This window comes from Rhinoraja longicauda, chromosome 23 (genome assembly GCF_053455715.1).
Source record: "Rhinoraja longicauda isolate Sanriku21f chromosome 23, sRhiLon1.1, whole genome shotgun sequence".
NCBI classification, from domain to species: Eukaryota; Metazoa; Chordata; class Chondrichthyes; order Rajiformes; family Arhynchobatidae; genus Rhinoraja; species Rhinoraja longicauda.
In genome coordinates, this window is record NC_135975.1 from 8161758 (window position 1) to 8189473 (window position 27716).

Sequence of the window (27716 nt, forward strand, 5' to 3'; positions counted from 1 at the left end):
GTCCTGGCAACACCCTCGTAAATCTTCACTGAACCCTTTTCTATGTTATCCCACTTTTGCATCTATTCCTTACATACTAGGGGTAATTTACAGAAGCCAATTAACCCACAAACCCACATGTCTTTGGGAAGTGGGAGGAAACCGAAAAACCCAGAGGAAACACATGAGGTCAGCAGGGAGAACGTGTAAACTCCACACAGACAGCACCCCAGGTCAGGATCGCACCCATGTCTCTGGTGCTGTAAGGCAGTGGCTCTACCAGCTGTGCCTCTGTGAGATATGGCCAACAAATGCTTGCCAAGTAAGGAATATCAGAGGGACAGTCAGTTGATGCTGATTTGTTATTGGGATAGTGATAGAAAAGTCTTTGACAGAGCTTTTACTGTCATTTTTCTGTCAGTTTCTTAATCCGCTGGGATGTTGACACTAAAAGATAATTAAGCATTTAAGGATGCGGGGCATACATTCAACCAACATGGTTGGACTGTTGGCCTGATCCAGCAGAAGGATCTGTTCGGATCATTTGTTTTTCTGTTTGTCCTCCCATCTTTTCACTTTTCTTTGACTATTTTGGTTGAGTTCATGCTGATGTCAGTCTTAATCAGATCTTGGCCCCCCTCTCGCCCCCACCCCCCCCCTCCCTCCAGGACCCTTCATCAGAAAAATAAACGCTTGCAGCAATAAACATTAAAATAGATGGAAAGTGACGAGATGAGTGCTATTTCTCAGCGGAGAGCCCTGGCAGCATCCTGAAGTGGAAGATTTACTCATAAATTACCTCGAGCTTCAGATTTCCTCTCATGACCTCCGATACTCTAGTCTCACTTTAATGCAAAGAACCTGTCCACGTTCATCTCACCGAACTGCTGCGAATTACCGACAAAGGTCAGAAGCTCTCTGAAATGTGAACAGCTCGAGCAAGAGCCTTCATTTTTCTTTGAAATTGCAACAACAGAATAAATGTCATGTACATGCCGTCTGGTTTCATCTCTGTGAGTTTTCACTCTGATGCAGCCATTAGTGGTTGGTTGCTCGGGCAACTGATAGCATTACTTCTCACTGCGTCGCTTTTACACTTTGGCTGAAGCAAGTACCTGATCCCTCTTGTATTTTCTAGCACCTTCAACAAGGTCAATTGGAAGCCAAGTCCAACATAGACGACCAGCAAACAGAATCGATTACATCCAAAGCCTCCCAGAGTGAAACTGAAGACATCAGAAAGCCAGAAGGCCCCTGTGCATCCCAGTGCCGGAAGGTGAGCTTGTGAAGCAGATGGGGCTCAAAGTGTGCTTAGTTGAGTTTAGTTTAGTTTAGAGATACAGAGCGGAAACAGGCCCTTCGGCCCACCAAGTCCCTGCCAACCAGCGATCCCCACACACTAACACTATCCTGCACAAACTAGGGACAATTTACAATTACACCAAGCCAATTAAGCTACAAACCTGTACGTCTTTGGAGTGTGGGAAGAAACCGGAGAAAATCTACGCAGGTCACCGGGAGAACGTACATACTCCGTACTGACAGCACCCTTAGTCAGGACCCAACCCGGCTCACTGGCACTGTGAGGCAGCAACTCTACCGCTGTGCCATCGTGCCACCTTTATGGGGTTATGGGGTGTTCAATTCATTCCCCACTGAAGGGGTAAAACCACTTGTGCATCTTTTGACTCTTCTGCTCCCTGCCAACCTCCCTTGCTTTGGCTTGAAAGAGGGTTGTACAGCCCACTTGTGAACTTTGCAACTCCACACCAAGAAGTTAGGTTTGATCTTCTTTACCACTGGACAAATTGTTCACCGTAGATCAGGTAGACGCATCCGAGTCTCTTGCCCAGAGCAGGGGGAATCGAGAACCAGAGGACGTATGTTTAAGGTGAGGGGGGAAAGATTTAATAGGAACCTGAGAGGTAACTTTATCATGCAAAGGGTGGTGGGTGCATGGAGCAAGCTGCTGGAGGAGGTAGTTGAGGCAGGGACCATCGCAACATTTAAGAAACATTCAGACAGGAACATGGGTAGGACAGATTTAGAGGGATATGGGCCAAGCGCAGGTAGGTGGGACTAGTGTAGCTGGGACATGTTGCCCGGTGTGGGCAAGTTTGGCTGGAGGGCCTGTTTCCACACTGTATGACTATGACTCTAAATGGTGACAGACAAAAATAGCAAGGTGTGGAATTAAACAAGTTAGGAGCAGAGTTACCAATCCTCCAGGGTTATACATTTTAAAGGTGCAATATAAATGCAAGCTGCTTTTTATTAAGTTGGAATTGAAATTGCCCCACAGGAATGCAGTTCTGAGTTTTATGAATAAGATGCTTTATTGAATCTAATGGAAAGAATACCTAGCAGCAGATTATTCTGATATCTGGGGCTGAGGGACCTGCAGACTTCCAACAAACAAAAGAAATTGTGGAACATAAATAGTTCAAATTTTACTCTTGTAAAATCGTTAAAAAATGTAAAAGACTAATTGTTTCTTACATTTTATTTTTCAGGGTCAGAAAGGAGAACAGGTAACAGTACTAACATATTTATCTTGTGGAAAGACACAAAGTGCTGGAGTAACTCAGCAGGTCAAGCAACATCCCTGGAGAACATGGATAGGTGACGTTTCGGGTCAGAACCCTTCTTCAGACCTGAAATGTCACCGATCTATGTTTTTCAGAGGTGCTGCTACCAGCTGAGATATTCCAGCACTTTGTGTCTTTCATTCGTATAAACTAGCATCTGTAGTTTTTGTTATTATACGCTGATGAGCCAAAACATTATGACCACTGACAGGTGAAGTGAATAACATTGAATATCTTGTTACAATGGCACCTGTCAAGGGGTGAGATATATTAGGCAGCAAGTGAACAATCAGTTCTTGAAGTTGATGTGTTGGATGCAGGAGAAATGGGCAAGAGTAAAGACCTGAGCGACTTTGACAAGGGCCAAATTGTTCTGGCCAGACGATTGGGTCAGAGCATCTCTGAAACGGCAAGGCTTGTGGGGTGCTCCCAGTCAGCAGTGGTGAGTACCTACTGACAGTGGTTCAAGGAGGGACATACCACAAACTGGCGACAGCGTGTTGGGCGCCCAAGGCTCATCGATGTGCGAGGGCAGTGATGGCACCAGGATGCACTGTGGGAAGACGACAAGCCGGTGGAGGGAGTGTGATGCTCTGGGCAATGTTCTGCTGGGAAACCCTGGGTCCGGCCATTCATGTGGACATCAATTTGACACGTGTCACCTGCCTAAACATCGTTGCAGACCAGATACACCCCTTCATGGCAATGGTATACCCTGATGGCAGTGGCCTCTTTCAGCAGGATAATGCGCCCTGCCATACTGCACACATTGTTCGGGAATGGTTTGAGGAACACGATGAAGTGTTCACGGTGTTGCCCTGGCCTCCAAATTCCCCAGATCTCCATCCGATTGAGCATCTGTGGGATGTGCTGGATGGACAAGTCCGATCCACGGTGGCTCCACCTCGCAACTTACTGGACTCGAAGGATCTGCTGCTAATATTTTGGTGCCAGATACTACAGGACACCTTCAGGGGTCTTGTAGAGTCCATGCCTCGGCAGGCCGATGCTTTTTGGGGGCACACAGAGGACCAACATCATATTAGGCAAATGGTCATAATGTTTTGGCTGATCGGTGTATTTATCTTGCGATCTGTATACATTCTAATATAAAACATTTCTATTGGAATTTGGTTTATTAATGTTACGTGTACTGATGTACAGTGAAAAGCTTTTGTTTAATAAACTTGTACAGTAAGTACAAATCAAGTACAGCCAATTAAAACAAGTACAGTGACCAAACTAATAACTGAGTAACGATGGGTTGTTCCTTTGGCGGTTTTATATCATCACTTTCGATTCATTTGTATTCATGATGCTGCCTTGACCCATAGACTTACTCCAGCTCTTTGTGCCTTATTTTGTAAACCAGCATTTGCAATTCCTTGATTCCAAACTACGTTAACATATTATGCTGCATGCATTCCAGGGACAGCAAGGATTTCTGGGCTTGCACACGAGTGGAGGATATGAATCATTTGCCTTTGCTGATAAGGGAGAAAAAGGAGAACGGGTGAGTACATACTCCTGATATCTTTTATTACTGAACGTGGCTAAATGGGCATTAGATAGACACAAAATGCTGGAGTAACTCAGCGGGTCAGGCAGCATCTCTGGAGAAAAGGGGGTTGTGAAAGCTTAGACAGGTCTGAAGAAGGGTTCCGACCCGAAACGTCACCTATTCCTTTTCGCCAGAGATGCTGCCTGACCCACTGAGTTACTCCAGTATTTCGTGGCTATCTTGGGTATAAACCAGCATCTGCATTTCCTTCCTGCACTAAATATTTGTTGTGGTGGGAGCGAGGAGGCTGAAATTGCTGTCCTTGAAGTGGAAATTAAAATAATTTAATGTCAGCGTTCTTACCTCCACAGGGTGGCGCCAGCAATGGCTGCCTCGCCAACGGTCGGTCTGACCCTTCCTTCTTTGTGTTTAAATAAGTATGTGTTAAATGTATGTTTTTAGCGTTCTTTAGCTTGTTTTATGTGGGGGGGTGGTGGAGCGGGAGGGGAAGTTGGGGGAAACTTTTTCTAATCTCTTACCTCGATGGAGATGCGATTTTTTTCCGTATCGTATCTCCGTCTGCACTGCGGCCTAACATCGAGGAGTTGTCTGCTTTTGCTGGAGATCGACCGGGAGCTCCAGCCGTGGGTGCTTGTGGACTTAACATCACGGAGCCCCCGGTCTCTTGAGCTCCAGGCCGCGGGTGTTTCGACCGCCCCGATGCTGGAGTTTCGATCTCCGGCAGCGGCAGCTTCGATCGCCCTGACTGCGGATAGTTCAACTGCCCGAACCAAAGGAGAATAAAGAGGAACAAGACTGGACTTTTTGGCCTTCAATCATAGTGAGGAATGTGGGGAATCCGCTGTGGTGGATGTTTATGTTACTTTTATGTAGTTGTGTGTCTTGTTGCTCTTTTTTTCATATGGCTGTATGGTAATTCGCATATCACTGTACTTTAATTGGTACACGTGACTATAAAAGACCTTTGAAACCTTTAACCAAGATGGGTTTAATGAAGTAAAGAGGGAGAGACAGCTTCTAGCACCAGGAGGGTCACTCACAATGATGAATGGCTAAAAGAAATCTGAGGGAGAAGAGAATAACTTTATGGAAGTGAGATGATGTGAGCTGCACCAAAATGTCGATGATAGCGGTGAAAATTGCGACTCTCAAATTAAGTAGATACTTGAAGAGGGAATTTTACAGGGCCAAGGACTGAGAAGGGGACTGACTAATTGCAGAGTTCTGCTTTGATTGATTGGCTGTGGGATGACTTACCTCTGAGCGTAGCTCACACCTTCCAGTGATCAAAACAAGCCTGAGGAGCTGAATAACCTGCTCCTGTTTCTGCGCTTTACCTCATTGACTCCTGTCATTTCAAAATGTCACCTTCTCACACTCCAGTTCGCAATAGATATCTCCCTCTTTACAGCACATACAATGTTAAGGCACAAAGCTGTGCCAATAGAAACAATTACAATTCAGTGTGCCATTTCGACGTTTTAGAGATCTTCTTTATTCCATGTTGGGAAAGTTACGTCTGATTTTCATTCTGATGGTTGGGGGGTGCTTGTACAAATTGTGTTGCTTGGTAACCGTGCAGGGCCTACCAGGGAAGGATGGGATTCCAGGCCTCCCGGGACGCCCAGGCCGTACCGGCTCTCCTGGCTCTGCCGGGCCCAGGGTAAGCAACTGAAACCTCATCCCCCCTCATCCCCCCCCTCTTCAATCTCTCTGCAGAAAGACCCAGCTTTTGAAATTGTGATTGTAGGCATTTGGACACAGAATCGTTATTGCAGCAACTTTATGGATGATGCAGGGCGGACATTTGCATTGAGTTATGAAGGTAGTTGTGATTCGGTACCAAAGTGCCATGCCATGGGATAGATAACTGTCAGTGAGGTAGAGCACGGGAGGAGAAAGTAGTTTTTGGCTGTGAGGTGGGCAAAGAACATCCAACATCGGTGGTGAACTCGGATGCTGAAGATGCAACAAACTTAAATCAATCACCCATGGAGACTAGCCGATGCATCGATCATTTATGTCAGCATCCTCAGTATTGCTGGTTCCCCAATATTTTCCAGCTCCTTTATCAGACTTTCCCAACTCCTGCTCACCCCACACCTCTCTCTGTTGCTCCCATCTTCTACCACCCTTCACTGAGTTCCATTTATCTGTCTTTTCCTATCAAATTTCCACTGCGACAGCGTTGGTTGCTCTCTCCACCCTTCCCTCCCCATCTGAGTGCTACCTCCTCACCTATGCCCTCCTACCGCCTCCTAGCCTCTGCTCCTCTCCTCCCCCCAGCACTTTATACTAACTACTTCCCCTCTACTCTACATGAATGACCTCCTGTCAAACGTAGGGTGTCCATTTTCCTCCACAAAATGCTTTTTTTAATTGCTACAGATTCCAGTATCTGAAATCTCTTGTGCCTCTCTTTCATTATATTCCTTTCGGCCCATTTCTCTCACACCCATCAACCTTCCTTTGATTCCTTTTGCCACTTAGTTACACCGGTAGGGGAGTGGGGGATGGGGGAGGGGTTAGTATACACAATAGCCTGCCAACACAGCCTTGCATGAGGGAGGAGGCTAAATCACCTGGGAGAAACTCATGTAGTCACAGGGAGAACGTATGAACTCCACACAAACAGCAACTAAGTCAGGATTGAAGCTGGTCATTGGAGCTATCAGGAGCAGTGCTAACCTTTGCATCACCATGCTGCCTACCCAGGAAGGTCAACTTACAGGATGACGATCCAGGAAATGACAAGAGAATCCCATTCTTCCGTGCTGCTATGCGTGAGTGAGGATGTCCTGAACGTATTGATGCATGGGTTAAAGTTAGCCAGAGGTTTTCTACGCAACAGTCAATTAATTATCAGCGTGATTCAGCCCAGTCTCTTTTTGGTTATTTTCACAATTTTCTGCTTGCTGAATGATAATGTAAATGCACAACTGAAACAAAATCTACATGAAAGCAGAATTAATTCAGGAGAAAATGCTGTAAGTAGTTTACTAAAGAGGAACCCTGTTTGCATCATCAGCTGATGTTTCACAGTTTATAGAGATAAAGCCATGCTCTGCTTATCCCACAAATATTCTGACAAGTTAGCCTTTTTAAGATAAATGCTGCTGCACTCCATACCATGGTAGCTCTATCCAAATTAACCTGAAGGTCATAAGGTCATAAGTCATAAGTGATGGAAGCAGAACTAGGCCATTCGGCCCATCAAGTCTACTCCACCATTCAATCATGGCCGATCTATCTCTCACTCCTAACCCCATTCTCCTGCCTTCTCCCCATAACCTCTGACACCTGTACTAATCAAAAATCTATCTATCTCTGCCTTAAAAATATCCACCGACTTGGCTTCTACAGCCTTGTGTGGCAAATAATTCCACAGATTCATCACCCTGAAGTACTGATGAATTTGATGCATAATTTGAATCTGTGCTCAATTGAACTATTGGCATGTAATTCTGTCTCCAATTTGATCATTATCCTTTCTAAATATGATTAAATGCATGCAAAATCCTCTTGAACCAGCTCTCAAAACGTTAATATGGTGTTGCTTTTTTTTTTAACCTGTAGGGTCCACAAGGAGTTCAAGGGGATAGAGTAAGTATCCTTTCAGAAAACAACTTCTTCTTCTTTCGTTCCCATCATCCATATTTCAAATGTATTTTGTCAAATTATCTGTTAAAATATGTGTTACGATTATTAACGTAATTCTGGAATTGACTGCGGACTATTACTCTGTAAACTGATGTCTAGGAGCAAAACGTCACTTATCATAAGGTCAGAAGTGATAGGAGCAGAATTAGGCCATTCGGCCCATCAAGTCTACTCCACCATTCAATCATGGCTGATCTATCACTCACTCCAAACACCATTCTCTTGCCTTCTCCCCATAACCCCTGACACCCACACTATCCGTGTTCTCCAGAGATGCTGCCAGACCCACTGAGTTACTCCAGCACTCTGTGTCCTTTTCGTCTATAATTGGATCTGCGTGGGTGTGTCACTTGGCATCAGTGTTAAACGTTGGGAGGTAGGACACCATCTGGTGCCCCTTCACCTGAATCCTGGTTAAACTCTTTTTTCTGTACACTGTAGGTGTAGCACGAACACAGGGAAGTGCAATTCTGATTTAGTTTAGTTTAGTTTAGAGATACAGTGGGGAAACAGGCCCTTTGTCCCACCGACTCCACGCCGACCAGCGTTCCCTGCATATTAACACTATAACTTACTATGGACAATTTACACTTATACCAAGTATACAGACCCAAGCCAATTAACCTACAAACCTGTATGTCTTTGGCGTGTGGGAGGAAACCGAAGATCTTGGAGAAAACCCATGCGGTCACGGGGAGAATGTACAGGCAGCACCTATCGTCGGGATCGAGCCCGCGTCTCTGGCGCTGCAAGCGCTGTAAGGCAGCAACTCTACCGCTACGCCACCATGCCACCCCTGATGGATTGTTTAATACTGACAATCCTCGCTGCAACTGAGAAATGGGACAGAGTCATGGGAAATTGAACTAAATGTGGATTTCATTTACCAGAGCACTCTTTCAAATACTCAGACAGTTCTCATCCATCATTGAATTAGCAACAGAGACTGGGATAAATGGAGAACGAAAGGCTGCAGATTCTGGAATCAGATAGGAAAAGAAGGTGACAAATGGAACTGAAAGAGGACAGGTGGTGGCAGATGGGAACAACAAATTGCCCCAACATTATTAGTGAGTTTATGCCATCTGTCCCTTATCAGACCATAGGATAGGAAGTGTTTAGTGGGCTATGTGCCAAATGCAGGCAAATGGGACTAGCCCAGTACGTCAACCTATCAGCATGCACAAGGTGGGCTGAAGGGCCTGCTTCCATGCTGTATAGCTCCACGACTCTATGACAAAGGACTCAGCACAGCTGGAGCAATATTGGGTGGGTTATGGGTCTTGTTTCCCCTTCTCTGTTTACATGTGACATGGTAAAGATGTTGTCTGTCTGCTGGGGTCTCCCTCTGAACCTTTTACGTTCTCACCTTACTTACGACGTTTTCCACCTGTACTCTTCTAGAGGCAATATAAATGTACACCAGTGAAAATGGGGATGAGATTTTCCTATTAAGAGTATAAATTGGAAACACCTCGGAAGCATTGTGCATAAATCTTCAACTTCTAAAACAAATTTTGTATTAGTCTTGAAAAGGGAATTGGGCAAATATCTAAACTATGAATTGCAGGACTATGAAGAAATAGTGGGGGAATTGAATCTAAGTGGATTGTTCTTTGCAAAGAAAACTGTTGTAAACGCAATAAGAAAAATAACTTACTTCTATTTTGTATTGTTATGTGATTCTAAATGATCAGAACTTTGATATGCAGCAAGTTGGCAGATTGTTGACATACTTTAACAAAGCGCAGTGTCTGAAGAATTACCACTTCGATAAAACTGGCTTATTCACTAAATACTACAACCCATCACAGATTGACAAAGTATATCACATATATGTAAAGACAGACATCATCAACTAACTGCTTCTCACTTTGACTTCCAGGCGTCAATATTAGACTCTTGACATTACATTTAATGGAACTGTTGGTTTCAGCGTCTGTTATAAACATGGATTTCCCCGTGGAAATTAAACCCCTTCAGTGTTTACAGAAAGAATGATTGAAGAGAATTGATGAATGGTTAATTGTAATGCACTGGAGAATTATCGAAAGATTTTAGGTTATTAAAGAAAAAAACAGAGGCTGATGTACATCTGAAATGGAAATAGGAAATGAGGGAAGTGTACAGTCAGGATCAGAAGGAGAACACGGATTAATGTTACAAGGGTAGAGGATTGTGCCTTACAGCAGAATGCAAGAGTCTTTGTAGAAATCCAGTGGTTTTCACAAAAATGTTTTACTCTCTTATTTTGCCAAACGATTGCCATGTTTTTTTCCACTTTTGCGAAATGAATAAGTTAGAATCAGCGTTGTACGGCAGAGAAAATGATGGAGGAATTTCTTCATCCTTCAATGCATCACTTGTCGTTAGTTCCTGGGGCATATTATTATTTCTAGGATTTTGTCTGATTTCTTTTCCATAACCTGTGGACTTTCTTTCTCTAGGGCTTTCCTGGATTTAAAGGTCCTCCGGGTCCCAAAGGCGATAGGGTGAGTATGATAATTCGTGCATTATGAAAAGGAGCAGCTTACAGAAATTGCAATGGAAAGGCACCCCTTGTGAAGGTTTGGATAGAGCTGTGGGGAGGAAGGGTTTCTGCAGACAGATGAATAGGTAACCCGAGTATGAAAGCTTCAAACTGTCAGCCAAAGAATCAGAGGGGAAACGGCCTTTGAAGCACTGGGACATTTTATGGTCCAGAACACACTGGTTGGAAGCAGATTCAGTGGGCATGCACTTGAAAAGGACTACCAGACTATGAGGAATGAGAAGAGGAGAGGAACTAATTGAATAGCTTGTTTATGGGCACAAGGTGGCAAATTGCCTGTTGCTACGCTGTTAGTTTCTCTGATTAACTTGGGGTGCTGTTTTTGTTTAAATGATACATTTTAATAGTATTTCCAATTATTTTATGCGTTGGATAAATTGAATACATTGAAGTGCAGTCTTATTAGTGAAAAAAAGATCTCTTTCATGTACGGTTGTAGATATTGGGGAACAGTTCAAGCTTTTCAGAGTGGTATTGGTATATTTTGGTTACAGAAAGATATTAAGGGAGATCCACCTAAGTTCTTTATCTAGAAGTGAAGTGAGAAATCATTCCAGAGGTGAACCAAGTTATACATTTGTCTGAACTGGACACTAAATTGATCACTTGCATAGGCCAAATGTCCAGTCTACTGTCTTGCAAGCCACCCCATTCATTGCCATTTGTCTTTTTTTTATAGGGAGAACCCGGATATGTTCTAAGAGGAGGTAATGTTATTCCTGGCCGGAGAGGAGAACCTGGATTTCCGGTAAGAATTGGTTAAATTATATGGGGAGAAAAAACCCAGAAGGGGAAAATCCAGAGAGGATCCCAATGTTGGGAGGAAGTGAAATTGTGATCTTAATATTGCTGTCATTTTACTTTGCTTGTGGTGGTGAGGAGATGAGGACGTTGTCGTGATATTACGAAAAAGTTTTTTTCTATACATTAATAAACCATGTGTGATTCAAAGTTCATCCCTCACAGCTTGTTCCATGAATTTAAAGACAAGGTACAATGGACTGTTCGTACAAAATTGCTCATTTAGTGCAGCTGGCTGGGAATAATGTTGAGATATGAAATATGATCTCATTATCTGTACTTAGAAAATGAAAGAGTGCAGGCAATTGTGAAAAAGCAGAGAACCAACTTGGTCAGTGATATAGAAATCTATCTACGTCAGTTCATAGTATAAAAGGAGACATAAAATTATCAAAAATATTTTTTGTTTTGTAATAAAAAGGATAGAACAGAATTCTTTGTGAATGTTGAAAATCTAGGACCAGTCGAGATCTGAAATGACCTGGGTCATTAATCTGAACATTAGAACAGGCCCCTCTATGTTCATAAGTGATAGGAGCAGAATTAGGCCATTCGGCCCATCGAGTCTACTCGGCCATTCAATTATTACTGATCTATCCTTCCCTCCTAACCCCATTCTGCTGCCTTCTCCCCATAACCCCTGACACCCGTACTAAGCAAGAATCTATCTCTGCCTTAAAAATATCCATCGACTTTACCTCCTCAGCCTTCTGTGGCGACGAAGTCCACAGATTCACCACATTTAGGAGTAAAGTCAGAGAGACTTCTTCGCAATCAATGTTGCAGTAATTCTTATTTTAAAATTTGAGATTGATAGGTTTCTATAAGGAGGTATGGGGCAAAGGCTGATATATGGAGATAGGTCATAGATCTGCCATGATTCCCTGGATTTGAGGAACCTGCACAAAGAGCTCCAGGGTAATTCTTGCTCCTGTGGATAAAGAATCTGTTTACAACAGCTGAATGTTCACACTCTTCCATCAAGCAAATAGATATGGATTTTTCTGCAATTTATTTTGGTGATTCTTAAACACAGTAATGGTTTTTCCTACCTGTCACCAGTGAGGAATGATTGCTTAAGGGGAAATATATTTGACGAATGGTTTTAAAAGTTACAATGCAATGACTAAATCTACCAGATATTCTTATTTTAGCTTGAAAGTTACTGGTTACAGACAAATAATTTATGAGGCAATTTGAAGTTGTAGCTGGTGACATTGTTACAATGAAATTCTATTTAAAAACCACCTCCTGTATCGTGCTACAATGGGGCTTGGATCTTCACAACATTACAGGGGTGGCACTGTGACGCAGGGTACAGTTACTGTCTTACAGCGCCAGGGACCTGGGTTCGATCCTGACTACAGGTGCCATCTGTATGGAGTTCATACGTTCTCCCTGTGACCACGTGGGTTTCCTCCAGGTGCTCTGGTTTCCTCCCATGTTCCAAAGATGTGCGGGTTTGTAGGTTAATTGGCTTCTGTAAATTGCCTCTGGTGTGTAGGATGTGAAACTGGGATAAAATAGAATTAGTGCATGGGTGATTGTTGGTCGGCATGGACTTGATGAGCCGAAGGGCCCATTTCCACGCTGTAGCTCTAAAGTAAACTGAGCATCTCACTACATGAATACGCCCAGGTTGGTCATAAAGTATGTCCTAGCCCAAAGATGTGGCACAGGGCAAGGGGATGGGTACGATTCTCCCCTTTCCTTCCGGTTGTTCCACATCTTGTCTCCTCCATTTTAATACTGTAAGAATTACCTTTCACTGATCAAGAATCTTTTCTTATTTAGGGTCCAAGTGGTGAGCCAGGACTTCCAGGGGTGCCAGGCCCATCAGGACTACCTGGGCAGCCAGGGCCTCAGGGACAACCAGGCCACTCAGTCAAGGTAGGCAATGGCTATCTTCTAAACTGCTATTCTGCCCACCTTTACGTTTGCCAACTGTGAGTGCACACATGCCAGGTGGTTTCCTTGTGATAGTTCATCTCACTCTCCCCACCATTAATTGTTCCAAACCTCCAACCTCATTGGCATATCCACTTTACAAGCCAATTGGAAAGCTAAGACTTTGCCTAAGATAGACACAAAATTCAACGGGATAGGCAGCATCTCTGGATAGAAGGAATGGATGATGTTTTGGGTCAAGACCCTTCTTCAGACTGAAGTCGGGGAGAAGGAGATACAGAGATAAGAAAGTGTAGACTACCTAATTAATGATGACTGAACAGCAGGCAGTAACCTTTATCTTCCATATTTTTATTGTTATCATGTAGAAATGTTTAAAGAAAATAAGCAATTTTTATGCTAGGTGTTGCTCCTCGTTGTGTCCTGATGAATACCCTTTAGTTCTTGGAGACCCTAGGACAATCTTGGAAGTTTTGTCAACTGAATTAGAACTATATTGGCTGGACATACAGAGTGGAACACAAAGTGCTGGAGTAACTCAGCGGGTCAGACAGCATCTCTGGAGAACAAGAATAGCCGACACTTCGGGTTTGGACCCTGTTAGCTAGATTGATGGGGTTTTTTTTAGATTTTTTTTTTAGATTTAGAGATACAGCGCAGAAACAGGCCCTTTGGCCCACCGGGTCCGCGCCGCCCAGATAAGAGCCCTTTGTTCCTGGTGATGTCAGTTCACAGAATCTTGGTCAAATTCATACTCAGTGGTCAACTTTCAGACTTCACTGGGATAAATGTCGATGTAACGTAACAGCGTAAAGCAATTGATGGTTTAGGTTTCGGTTTATTATTCTCACATTTACCGAGATACAATGAAAAGCTTTATTTTGCATGTTACCCAAATAGAGCAGATATACCATCAGTTCAAACTCAAATTCAATAGATAGAGCAAAGGGGAAGATATAGAGTGCAGAATATAGACTTCAGCATTGTGGCACATCAGTTCCATAGGCAAAGCCAATTACAAATTGGAAGTCTCTTTTCGCAGAAGCTGAGAAACAAATTGAATAGAGGTGGCCATTTGGCCTATTGTGCTGCTGTTGACTCTTTGAAAGAATGATCAGGGTTGACTCAAATCCCTGCTTTCATCTGCCCTATTGCAAGCTCCTCATCCTGTGCTAACTGTGCAACTTAATTATTTAGTGAATTGTTTCCATTGCCTTTACACGTTACAATCTTTTTATGGTCAAGACAATGACAACGGCATTGATGTGAAAATGGAAAGTAGAACACAAGATAGTCTGGCAATTTTATATTCTATGAATATATAAAAAGCACTCGATTACAGAGTTAATATGAATCCCTTACTGATTAAGTCAGGAGGAATTATATTGGGAAATAAAGAAATGGCAGAGAAATTGAACAAATATTTATAGTGTTCACCTTCGGGGAGGAAGGCACAGAAAATATTCTGGGATTGTGGAGAAGTGCAGGTCTTGAATGATTGATGAGCTAAAATGAATGAGCATTATTGGATTAAAAAAAGGCAGTAACCCCCTACCTCAGGTCCTGATAAGTTGCAATCTAGATTTTGAAAGAGGAAGCTTGGAGGTAGAGCAAGCAAGATCATGAGGGACCCCTGCCACCCCAGTAACGGACTGTTCCAGATGCTACGGTCAGGCAAACGCCTCCGCTGTCACGCTGTGAAAACGGAGAGGATGAGACGGAGCTTCTTCCCACAGGCCATCAGGACTGTCAACTTTGATAACCCCAGAGACTAAATTTTTGTCGACACTTTTTGTGCTATGTTTAGTAACTTATTAACTTTATTTATATGCTGTAACTGTAATTATTTTTGTGCACAACCCGCAGGCATTGCCACTTTCATTTCACTGCACATCGAGTATGTGTATGTGACAAATAAATTTGACTTGACTTGACTTGAGTAGGCACACAGGGCTTTGCATTGCAGAATTTCATACATTGTACAATTGTTCCCCTGGACTGAAAGGTAGCAGGCGTAGTAACCCTCTCCCTATTTAAGAAAGGAGGGAAATGGGTTTTTTAAAAAAGGAACAGTATATCAGTTGAATCAAGAGCAGTAAATGCTTAATTGGGAAAAAAATATCGGGCTAGATGGTAACTAATGAACTGATTTTACAACTCTTTCAAAGAACTGCAGAAGTATGGCAGTTTGAATGACCTCTTTCTGTGGTCCTGTGGTTGAATTATAATAGGATTTATCTTAAACCAACCCGCCAATTTAATGGTACATTGAACATAGAACAATAAAACACTGGAACAGGTCCTATGGCCCACAATGTCCATGCTGAACATGATGCCAAGTTAAATGAATCTCTTCTGCATTCATTGAATGGTCCACATCCCTCCATTCCCTGCATATCCATGTGCATATATAAAAGCCTCAAATGCCGCTATCATATCTGCCTCAACCACCATCCCTGGCAACGCATTCCACGCACCCACCACTCTGTGTAAAAGCTTTCCCTGTACTTCTCCATTAAACTTTGCCCCTCTAAGCTTAAAACTATGCCCCTTGCTCCTAGACGTGTACTGTAGATGTCGGTCAATAGGCTGTCTCCTGTGATGGAGACGGTGAGATCCAGAAATGGTAGGGAGATGTCAGAGATGGGCCAAGTGAATTTGAGTGCAGGTTGGAAATTAGTCATGAAGTTGATGGTCAGTGAGTTCTGCATGGGTGCAGGAGGCAGCACCACTGCAGTCGGTCGTGAAGTTGATGAAGTCAGTGAGTTCTGCATAGGTGCAGGAGGCAGCACTACAGGAGGAGATCTACTACAAACCTACTGACTCCCATAGCTATCCAGACTACACTTCTTCCCACCCTGCTTCCTGTAAAGATTCTATCCCCTAATACAATTCCTCCGTCTACGCTGCATCTCCGCCCAGGATGAGGTTTTCCATATTAGATCATCGGAGATGTCCTCATTCTTTAGGAAACGGGGGTTCCCATCTTCCATTAGAGGCTCTAATGAGGATCTCCTCGATATTCCGCATCCCCCTTCTCCCATTTGCAACAAGGACAGAGTCCCCCTTGTCCTCACCTTCCACCCCATCAGCCGGCGCATACAGCATATAATCCTCCATCGCTTTCGCCACCTCCAAAGAGATCCCACTACTGGCCACATCTTCACATCTCCACCCCTTTCTGCTTTCTGCAGAGACCCTTCCCTCCGCAATTCCCTGTTCAACCCGTCCCTTCTCACCCAACCCATTCCCTCCCCAGGTACTTTCCCCTGGAACATCTGTCCCTTTACCTCTCCCCCTTGACTCCATCCAAGGACCCCAACAGTCTTTTCAGGTGAGACAGAGGTTCACTTGAACCTCCTCCAACCTCATCTACTGTATCCGCTGTTCCAGATGTCAACTTCTGTACATCGGTGAGACCAAGCGCAGGCTTGGCGATCGTTTCGCTGAACACCTCCGCTCAGTCCGCCTTAACCGACCTGATCTCCCAGTTGCTCAGCACTTTAGCTCCCCCTCCCATTCCCAATCTGACCTTTCGTCCTGGGCCTCCTCCATTGTCAGAATGAGGTCCAGCGCAAATTGGAGGAACAGCATCTCATATTTTGCTTGGGCAGTTTACACCCCAGCAGTATGAACATTGACTTCTCTAACTTCAAATAGCCCTTGCTTTCTCTCTCTCTCCATCCCCTCCCCCTTCCCAGTCCTCCCACCAGTCTTGCAGTCTCCGACTACATTCCATCTCTGTCCCACCCTGACAGACTGACATCAGTCTGAAGAAGGGTCTCGACCTGAAACGTCGCCCATTCCTTCTCTCCAGAGATGCTGTCTGTCCCGCTGAGTTACTCCAACACTTTGTGTCTACCTTCGATTTAAACCAGCATCTGCTGTTCTTTCCTACACAGATTGTCTACCCTATCGGTGAATCTCATAATTTTACATCCTTGCCAATAAGTGGCAGCAATCTTCACTTGTGGGCTCACAACCACTAAACATTTTAACATGACAAATGTTGCCTAATCTGCCAATTGTTTTTTACAGGGTGAGCCAGGAGATGGTGGTTCCAAGGTAAGTAAGCAGGTTTTAGCTATCATATTTACCTTCATTAATTGAAATACTATAATTTCCCTCTGGGATTAAAACTCATTCAAAATTATAATAAAACAGTCAGACTATACAAAAAAAGATTAAAGATCACAAAAATCATAGGCCATTTGTGGCCATTTGCCCATTTATGAGTCAATTTTAAAGATTTGAAACTTACATGTGCAGGCTATATATTTTCCGTGCCTGAGAGAGATTGGTGAGGGGCAATGAAGTTGTTGCTCTGTAAAAATGCTGAGAGTCTTTGGGCCACAATACCAAAGAAGATCTTTCCTTCCACATTCAGAAGGCTGATCTGGCGGAATTGGCTAATGGTTGAGGAGTTCTTTTCTTTGGGAATTAGGATCCCTCCTGCCCTTTGCCATGCCTTAGGTATGATTCTTTTCCCCCAAAATCCACCCTCCGACACCGGGACATAGTGGACCATGTCCAACAAGGCCGAGGGGGCTTTGGCCTGGGAGCAATGAAACCTACCTGGCAAAAGGCTACTCCAGCTGAATGTCGGCACCTGGTGGTGGAGGAGGTGCGCCGCCAAGAAGAAGCAGCCAGGTGTGCCAACCCCATATCCCAAGCCAAGCAAGGCCGCTGGATGAGGTGGGATGGCATTGAGAGGAGGAAGGTCACACGGAGTGAGCTGTGGAGCATGGAGTCAAGTATGTTGAGCTTTATTATCAGAGCCACATATGACGTCCTTCCCTCTCCCACAAACCTAAATCTTTGGCTGGGAGAGGATCCAGCCTGCCCCCTGTGTGCAGTTCCAGCAAACCTCAACCACATCCTAGTCAGTTGTAAGACCAGCCTAACACAAGGCAGATACACCTGGCGACACAACCAGGTGCTGAGGTGTTTGGCAGCTGAACTCGAGTGCAAGAGAGTTACCACCAACGCCATGCCTATCAATGCCCAGATAACATTCCTGCAAATACTATCCTTCATCCGGGAAGGAGAGAAACGGAGGACTAACCCCTCGCCTCTCAATTCATCCCCACTGAGCGCAGCCAGGGACTGGGAAATGCGGGTTGATCTAGGCCAGAGGCTTTCCTTCCCAGTTGAAATCGCAGCTACCAACCTGCGACCAGACCTCGTCCTCTGGTCCAACTCCTGTCGGCGTGTTTTCAATATTGAGCTGACGGTGCCCTGGGAGGAGGCTGTGGACGAGGCATATGAAAGGAAAACGCTGAGATATTCCAACCTTGCAGTAGAGGCAGAGGAATGATGTTGGAGTGTAAGGGTGCGTCCAGTGGAGGTGGGATGCAGGGGCTTTGTAACCAGTTCCACCGCAAGGCTCCTGAGGGAAGTAGGAGTCAGAGGGCAGGCCCAAAGGAGGGCAATCAAAGAACTTGCCAATGCCGCCGAACGGAGCAGTCACTGGCTGTGGCTGAAAAGAAGAGATGCTGTCTGGGCTGCCACGTGACCAACTAGAGGCTAACCATGAGACACACACCCAGGGCTGATCACCCTGCGGTGGGCCTGCCTTGACTGAGGGTGTCTTGTGATAAAAGGTCGAAACACCCAGTGACGTTGAGGTACACAACTGAAGATGTGTCTGAATGGTAGCAACATCACCTAGTGGTCACCCCCAAGAACAACACCAGTCAATTGTCGTGCAAACCTTCGGGATTGTAACGTCTATTCCTATTAATCAATCAATTCCAGTTAAGGTTTTTTTACCTCCTTTTCTGTGCGGTTACAACCAGACTTAATATCTTATTTGAAACACTATATTGTCACAAAGTGGCATGCATACACACCTTTGCCCAACCTTGATCAGTCTGTAAAAAGCCTTGATCCCAAAACCTTCTGACCTTATGTGAGGTGCTAAATTACCCAGGCTGCTGGTCATACAAACAAATAATGTGATAAATTCCTCAACCTCAAAATGTTCAGCCAATGGATATAAATGGAATATAGAGCAAATGATTTTAAAGCAGATTTTAGAGAGAAGTTCTACCTTCAAAGAGAGATTATGTGACGTGGGAGAGTTAATGTACTAGAATGATAGTTTTAGAAAGAATAACTTCATCCCTAGCATTTATTAAGTTGCTTAAGTTATATTAAATTGATTGTCCTTAGATTATAGAGTACTCCACGACTTCCAGTCTGAAAACAAAATATCAATTGTAAATGGTAGTTGAGTGTACCATTCATCCCAATAAGAATGAAATGTATGATTATTCAACAGGGCCTACGTGGCAAACCAGGTCCGAAAGGTGACAAGGGAGATACGGGAAGTCCTGTAAGTATCACACGTTATTCTATCTTCCTGATGGTCAGTGGGAAATCCCTGTCTTCTGATAATGCCATAAGCATAACTGAAGATAATATAAACTGGGTTGAGACCTGCAGGATATAACCAGCCCCTAGTGAAACTAGAGAGCTGACATGTGACTTGAGGGAACTTCGGTTGAAACAAACTGGTTACATAAATATATTTGTTATTGTGAATATTTCTATTCAGGGAATTGCTGGTTTGCCTGGACCGATCGGACTTGATGGAGTTGCTGGGCTCCCAGGATATAAAGGAGAAACGGTAAGGGTATTAGAGTGTCCCAGGATATTTCTAGTTTGGACACTTCATGGAGCACAGCTCATTGTTGTTCAGAAGCCATCATTATTGATAGACATCATTCCGTTAGGAAAGAACATAGGAATTAGTGTCTTTTGACCCTTGAATTTATTCCACCGTAAAATTAGATCAGAGCTGACCTGGACAATAACTCCATCTATCTAGCAATGTCCGGGAATTGAATGGAGCTGGCAAAGAACATTTTGCTCAAAAATCTACACAACTCATCAGTTAATGAGGCCCAAGATGACATGAGCAACTGAATGGATCTTGCATGTAGCAAAGACTTCTTACGTTAAGAAAATTAATTTTGATAATTATTTCCTTTTAGGGAGTTGATGGGATTGGCATCCCAGGAATACCAGGACAAAAGGGGATCCAGGGAGAGAAGGTAAAACAATTGATTTCACGATCAGAACCTTATCTAACAATGATGGGTGTTTAAAGCAATGGGTGAACTGATTGCATTTTAATGTACTTGGAGATTCATCCAATAAAATGGCAAGTTTGATTTAAGGATTAATGGCAAATCTTTTAGTTTAAAATGGATTGGAGATTTGTTTTTAGAAACATAGAAAATAGGTGCAGGAATAGGCCATTCGGCCCTTCTAGCCATCACCACCATTCAATATGCTCATGGCTGATCATCCAAAATCAGTACCCCAATCTGGCTTTTTCCCCATATCCCTTGATTCCCTCAGCCCTAAGAGCTAAATCTAACTCTCTCTTGAAAACTTTTCATTTTCATCCTGCCCATTTGCATATTTTCTGACATTTTTCTATACCCTGAAGCACAGATTGTTTAGACAATAGACAATAGGTGCAAGAGTAGGCCATTCAGCCCTTCGTGACAGCACCGCCATTCAATGTGATCATGCATGATCATTCTCAATCAGTACCCCGTTCCTGCCTTCTCCCCATACCCCCTGACTCCGCTATCCTTAACATCTCCATCTAGCTCTCTCTTGAATGCATTCAGAGAATTGGCCTCCACTGCCTTCTAAGGCAGAGAACTCCACAGATTTACAACTCTCTGACTGAAAAGGTTTTTCCTGGTCATTAGGTGACCTAAAGCAAGGGAACATTAGGTGAAAGTTGCTGACAACGATTCCCGAGGGAACTGTCAGCTTGTTGCAATGCTCATGTCAGCACATTCCTCCTCATACTCTGGAGATGTATGGACTTTGCTGGATGTCAGATGGCACCACTTCTAACCTCCTTCCCTGTCCCTGGAGTTGTTGCAGCACAACTAGCTTGGCCCCATTCATTTTAATGGTGTTATCAGTCTCCATTATTAAATAGTGAAGAGTTCAGGTTTTTTTTAAATTCCTATATATTTATATTTTAATTATGTAATAGTAGTTTAATAATATTAAATAAGATATTGGTATATGTTTTGATATATTATTGTCATGTGTACTGAGGTACAGTAAAAAGCCATGTTTTACATGCCTTCCAAACAGATCAGATAATGCATCAATACAATCAAGCTAAACTCAAGTACCATAGGTAGAGCAAAGAGGAATATAGTTCTCAGCATTATACTGCATCAGTTCCATAGAGAAAGTCCAATATCTGCAATGGGGTGTGGGTGAATCGAACAGTACCATAGCTTATGGAAGGACCATTCAGAAGCCTGATAACAGAGGGGAAGCAAGTGTTCTTGAATCTAGTGGGGGCGTGCTTTCAATCTTCTGTACATTTTACCCAATGGGAGCAAGGATAAGAATGATTGACCAAGGTGATACAAGTCTTTGATTATGTTGGCTACTTTTCTGAGGCATTGTGGAGTCTAGGTGGGGTCAATGGTGGAGAGTCTGATCTGTGTGATGGACTGGGCAACATCTACAACTCTGCAATTTCTTGTGGTCTTGGGCAGAGCTGTTCCCAAACTAAGCTGTGATACAAAATGACAGGATGCTTTCTATGGTATATCTATATAAGAGTCAAGAGAGTTTTATTTTCATATGTACCAAAACAGAACATTCATACTTAGAGTTATAGGAGACATGCAAATTTCCTCAATCTCCTAAGGAAGTAGAGGCAGTCTTGGCTGCTGCATCAATGTGGTTGGATCACAACAGATCATTGGTAATGTTGTGTGGGAAAATAACTGCAGATGCTGGTACAAATCGAAGGTATCACAAAATGCTGGAGTAACTCTGCAGGTCAGGCAGCATCTAGGAGAGAGGGAATGGGTGACGTTTCGGGTAATGTTAATTGTTAATGTTAAATGTTATTTGGTAATGTTAATGCCAAGGGACTTGAAGCTCTCAACCAATTCCAAAAAAGAAAGAACACCACTCTGAAACAGCGATAACACGCATACCATGTTTATCAAATAAGCTTTAAAATTACTCATCAGATATATTCGGATCTGAGGAAGTAATTAATATTTCGTGTCATCAGTGATGATCACACGAGTCATCACATATATCCCTAAAAATTCATCGACTTTCAAGGTAGGTTTTTCGTTAAAATGACAGCTGCGTCTTTCACTATTCTTCCTATATTTGGTGGAATGAATGTTCTGCAGGTTGAACAAGAGAGGTTAACGTATATATTGCTTGGAACCTGATGATTAAACGCCACAATATACTGAACCTGCAATTATAATTACAAAACAATTTTTTTTGGCTTTTCTGCTTTCTTTTCTTGTTATGTAGCTAATGACAATTTTGTCATCTTTAGGGATCTACTGGACCACAGGGGACCCCAGGGCACAAGGCAAGTCATTTATACATCCCTTTGAAGGTGCAGAGCAGGAGAGATCTTCCTGGTGTGGTGGCCTAAATTCATTCATCAAATACGATCATGAAAAAACGGATTAGCTGATCGTTAGCGCTTCACAAGTTTGTACGGTCTTGCTGTTACATAATTGCAGTTGCAATTCCTGCATTACAACTGTGGCTAAACTGAAAAATAGTATCAAACTGGCTGCAAAGTGCTGTGATGTCCTGAGATGCTGCAAGGTGTTACATAACTGCAAGTTAATTCCTTCTTTTAAAATGTCTGAATATTATTTATTCTGGGATTGACTATATCTGAGAAATGTAAAATACTTAGGAAACCCCAGTCTAGGCATGGCATGTTTAGAAACACAGTTAAGTCTGCCTTTATTCCAATATCTCAAATCTTAACGTGTTTATTGAAGTATTATTTTGTCAATTCATTCACTTCAGGGCAACCAAGGGGACAAAGGGAAAGAGGGAGAGGTTGGCCAAAAGGTGAGAGTTGTATAAGTTACACTTGGTTTTGCTGTTGACTTTATGCTGTGCATAAAGATTGGTGTCCCTTGGTGGAAAACTCATTCTTAATCCACTTTGATTTAGCTGCACGTAGGCAATGCCAATCATTTATCTTCATTCTCATGCAAGAAGCTAAAAAAATACATATTTGCTCCTTATTTTGATTGACTGATGAATTTCACCATATTTCTTGCTTCATTCTCTCAGCATTTATTTTATTGTTGTTTGAATTCATTTACACTGTCCATCTTCCATCCTCTATCTGTCGTTTTTTTTCTAATTGCATTATCCTTTGCATTGAAATGTTATTACTTATCTTATATATTTATCTTTTAACTCTCATCAATACAACATCACCTTCAACTTAAATTGCATATTATCCCCATGTCAACCCCACTACCTCAACTTCCTGTAAATTTCAACTCGTCAAAGGTTTTTCAGCAGGTTATGTATTTTATTGAAGAATTGAAGATTGAAAGTATTTTGTATTTTTATTAATGACAATAAATATTGAGGTGTTTTATACCAGAAAAACAAATGTTACTGGAAAGTCAGGATTGAATTCTCTGCTTGGTGCTGAGAGACCGTGAAATGGGCATCATATTTCTTACTCTGGATTAAGTCTATTTTAAACAGAACTAGACCAAGTGGACCTGTTGGGCCCAAACCTCTCCTCCATTGGTGCAGCACCCTCTCCTACCCCCCTCCCCCTCCCCACTTCCCCTTCCCCCTCAACCCCCCTTATCCACCCTCCTCCCCCCTCCCTCCCCAAATTTAAGGTGGGCCTAAAATTGTCACGCTATCGTGTACCGTTTTGGCTGTAGTTCGATCACAAATAAACAAACAAACGAGAGTTTTAGTATACAGATAGCATTATTTTCTTTTCTTTGGAATAATTTCTGGACCTACAACTACAATACTACATTGCAAAATCAATTATCTAGCCCCAAAATGTACAATTGTTGAATATATGGGATGTTTAGTTGCGTTATTGAGTTTACTAATGCAGTAAACGTATTTCTGGCACTTGAGGAGATGTTTATTTTAGCTTGGAATCACTCTTTTTTTCAATGATGCAGGGAAAACGAGGACCTAAAGGAGATGGGGGAGAAAAGGTAAGATCTGGACCACAGCCGATAAAATTGATTCAATCAATGTATGGTGTGAACACAATGCAAAATAATTGTGAAAGAGCCAAGAAGATTGGATATTTAGAATGATACCGGATGGAAAAGTTTGCACGAATTCACAACATTTTTTATTCGTATCCACAGGGAGCCAAAGGTGAAAGTGGAGAATTGGGTCCACAAGGATTTGCAGTAAGCATCTATTTTTTAATCAATTTTTGAGTTTTGACATATTACTAATTATTTTCTGGGATGTAGTTTGGGGGTTCTTGTAGATGTTGACAGCTATGATCTCTGTAATTACAGTGGCAGGTAGCAAACTGAGAGATGTAACAGAGATGAGAAGCAGCAATATGTATTGAATCCATGGTTAAGAAGCTGAGTGAAATTGTAATCTTGCCCCCACAAGCAAAATAATACGCATGTTTCATGTTGTTTGGAGGCAGCAGGTATTTCGGCGAGGCTTTTACCTTGGGTTACTGGAACTCCAATTCAGTTTGTTAGGGTGTAGATTAATAGTGGACAGAAATGTAGGTTCAAGAGCAAAGTTGAAATAAACCTTCTCAATGGGAGAAAGGAGGATCACATTTCACGGCTCCACTGACAAATTGTCAACTGAAATGGCAGGACCCTGCGGTTCTTGTTATTGCATTTAAATATAGCCTGGTAGTTGCTGGTTTGGATATTGGATGCTTTATTTAGAAAAGTTCTTAAAGTTTTACGATTTTTAAAATACTTTCCTAATTTGCCTTTTTGACAGGGACTTCCAGGCCCCATAGGTTTTAAAGGAAATAAAGTAAGTGATCCGCTCAAGCTTACTCTTGAATTATAATGGTCTTAATCACTCTACTTAACTGAGTGCCTTCCTTTTGTCCCATTTGCTGACTAACAGGGAGACAGAGGCTTTCCTGGAGACCCAGCCAAAGGGGTACGTTTTTCTTGACATTTTGCTCAAATTTGAATCTCTTCCTTCTTCCTTCAATACATTCCTACTTCTCTGAAAAAAGAAAATGTGTTTCAGATGTCTACTTACCTTGAGAAAAATGAAAAGCTTCATAAAGTCAGAAGGAATAGGAGTAGAATTAGGCCATTCGGCCCATCAAGTCTATGCCATTCAACCATGGCCCCATTCTCCTGCCTTCTCCCCGTAACCTCTGACACCTATACTAATCAAAAATTTATCTATCTCTGCCTTAAATATATCCACTGACGGCCTCCACAGCCTTCTGTGGCAATGAATTCCACAGATTCACCACCCTCTGACTAAATAAATTTCTCCTCATCTCCTTCTGAAAAGAATGTCCTTTAATTCTGAGGCTTTGATCTCTAATCCCACTAATGGAAACATCCTTTCCACATCCACTCTATCCAAGCCTTTCACTATTCTGTATGCTTCAATCAGGTCCCCCCTCATTCTTCTAAACTCCAGCGAGTACAGGCCCAGTGCTGACAAACGTTCAGCATAGGTTAACCTACTCATTCCTGGGATCAGTTCCCTGAAACATTAATTTAATCACAATTTCTTTTAGTTGTCTATCTTGATCTACATGTTTTATGCTAAGGATGTGTCAGCTGCCTCGTTTACAGATAATTTAATTCTCCATGCTTCTCATAGTTCCAAAAAGCACTTTGAATATTTCAAATTCGTATATAATATAGCAAAAAATGATACATTTAATCAAAAAAGAAAAATTAATGTATTTTAATTATTTTAATTCTTTGTTTTATGCAATTTAGATAGTGGGACCCACTGGGTATAAAGGAGCCCGGGTAAGTGATGTTCAGTTCTTTACACTGAGTTTGGATATTTGCCAATTGCTTTATGAATATAAAAATGTTGCAAAAGAACCCCACCTTTTGTTATAGATTGCTAGGGTTCACATAGCAAATTCTGAGTGATTGACATGTGACAAATAACATTACCATTGATAATATGATAATATGACATCCACCGAGTCAAATATCAAGTTAATAATTTAACGTGGTAAAATTAAATAAGGTAATTCATTGCCAGCTCTTTGAAAGAGAAATACAGCGAGTTCAACTATCATGCTCTTTCTCCATATCTCTGCACATTTTTGATCATGATTAAATCAAACACTAAAAAATTAGATTCAGACATTTGATCAGATGGTGATAAAGGTTTGCACTCTCTTTCTGGTAGGGGGATATTGGACCACCTGGACCTGTGGGGCCCAAAGGCGATCAAGGAATCCAAGGGATTAAAGGTGAAAAGGTATTAGTATTATTTGCCCAATGACCCAATGAGCTTTTCACTTTGATACACAAGTCTTAAAATCAAGATCTGGTCGACAATTGGTGGTAAATCAATACTATATTTAACATTGCAAGCTCACCACAATGCACCAATAGTACTTGACTAAGATGTGGGTGGATGGTGGGCCGCAAATACCTAGAGATACACAGATGCCTGACGGCTGATCTTTGAAGAAGAATCAGTCTGAAGAAGGGTCCCCACCCAATACATCACCTATCCATGTTCTCCAGGGATGCTGCCTGACCTGCTGAGTTACCCCCGCACTTTGTGCCTTCTTTTGGCTGATCTTCACTTTGGTCCATTGATCGAACTAGTTCTTTAATTCATTGTCAAGCCTGTTATCCTTCAGATTCATTGCTGCTCTTTACCATTTTATCATCTTATTTAAATTGTAGCCTCGTTAACAAGCAGGTGGCAGACAAGGGATCTCCATTTGCAATGTTGACATTCAAATTGGTGCCGTGGGAATGTTGGCCATTTCAACAAGACCACACAGGTCCTTAAAGATCGGAGGTAAAAGATTCAGGGTCACTGCTGGCCTGACAACTCATCCCAATTCTGGAATTGCCTTCCCATCTTATACTCACCAAGGGTCAAGCCCACCTTGCTACAGGCTCAGTGCGAGCCCTAACCTCACAAGGCGATGAGCTGCAGTGGATTGCTTGGTAAGTGCCTGCAGTTGGAGAACTAAGCATCTAAATATTTTGTCAACTTCAGTAACTTAAAACATTTGATTCCTTGCAACTCAGTGGATAATTTGAATTTTAGGATTATTGTCAGAAGGTGATTAGATTGATAACTAACACTCATTTCAAAGGGTAAGGGGTTGGCTTTTATGTGAGAAAGTTGGGAATCCCTGTCTCTGAAGCACATCAAAGTAAATTATGGCCTCCCCGCCCATACTTCCAGAGACGCTTCTCCTATTAGTGGGAGTCTCGTCCATCAGTAAGAATTAAATCCTCTCTAGTCCAGTCTTCAACACCATTCCCATTTGCAATTACTGTACTTCACAGTACTTTCCAAAATCCTTCTACTCTAATGCTTTTAAATCTCCAGCAAAACCTGAGGATTTTTTTTAACTATGATATATTTTCCTTTATAGGGAAGTCCAGGATATGGAATTCCAGGCCAACCTGGCCCCAAAGGAGAACCAGGTGAAAGGGTGAGTAACCAAAGCTTCCTACAAGGAAGACAGTTTATCTTTGACTATAATGGGACACACGCTTTGGTATATGTTTTCTAACCTGTCAGATGATTGTCATTTTCAATATTTTGCATTGAGAGGATAGCATTTAATAACCAATGAAATGTACTTGATACATGGTAGGGGGATGGATCTACCCACATCTGGATGCCACCCACATCTGATTTTGAATAAAAGTCTTGC

The 27716-nt window shown here is 42.6% G+C and overlaps 1 protein-coding gene across 1 annotated transcript in view; it reads left to right on the forward strand.

The window, feature by feature from the left end:
- col7a1l (collagen type VII alpha 1-like) overlaps window positions 1–27716 on the forward strand; it is a 265380-nt gene that overhangs the window by 87162 nt on the left and 150502 nt on the right. Inside the window, exons 24-44 of the mRNA XM_078419535.1 lie at window positions 1118–1255; window positions 2493–2510; window positions 3997–4080; window positions 5672–5752; window positions 7666–7692; window positions 10197–10241; window positions 10980–11048; window positions 12896–12991; window positions 17048–17074; window positions 19293–19346; window positions 19569–19640; window positions 20008–20067; window positions 22368–22403; window positions 22859–22903; window positions 24004–24039; window positions 24199–24243; window positions 24812–24847; window positions 24944–24979; window positions 25789–25821; window positions 26216–26287; window positions 27432–27491. Of these exons, the coding sequence (XP_078275661.1) occupies window positions 1118–1255; window positions 2493–2510; window positions 3997–4080; window positions 5672–5752; window positions 7666–7692; window positions 10197–10241; window positions 10980–11048; window positions 12896–12991; window positions 17048–17074; window positions 19293–19346; window positions 19569–19640; window positions 20008–20067; window positions 22368–22403; window positions 22859–22903; window positions 24004–24039; window positions 24199–24243; window positions 24812–24847; window positions 24944–24979; window positions 25789–25821; window positions 26216–26287; window positions 27432–27491 (1170 nt within the window). The remainder of the gene's footprint in view (window positions 1–1117; window positions 1256–2492; window positions 2511–3996; window positions 4081–5671; window positions 5753–7665; window positions 7693–10196; window positions 10242–10979; window positions 11049–12895; window positions 12992–17047; window positions 17075–19292; window positions 19347–19568; window positions 19641–20007; window positions 20068–22367; window positions 22404–22858; window positions 22904–24003; window positions 24040–24198; window positions 24244–24811; window positions 24848–24943; window positions 24980–25788; window positions 25822–26215; window positions 26288–27431; window positions 27492–27716) is intronic.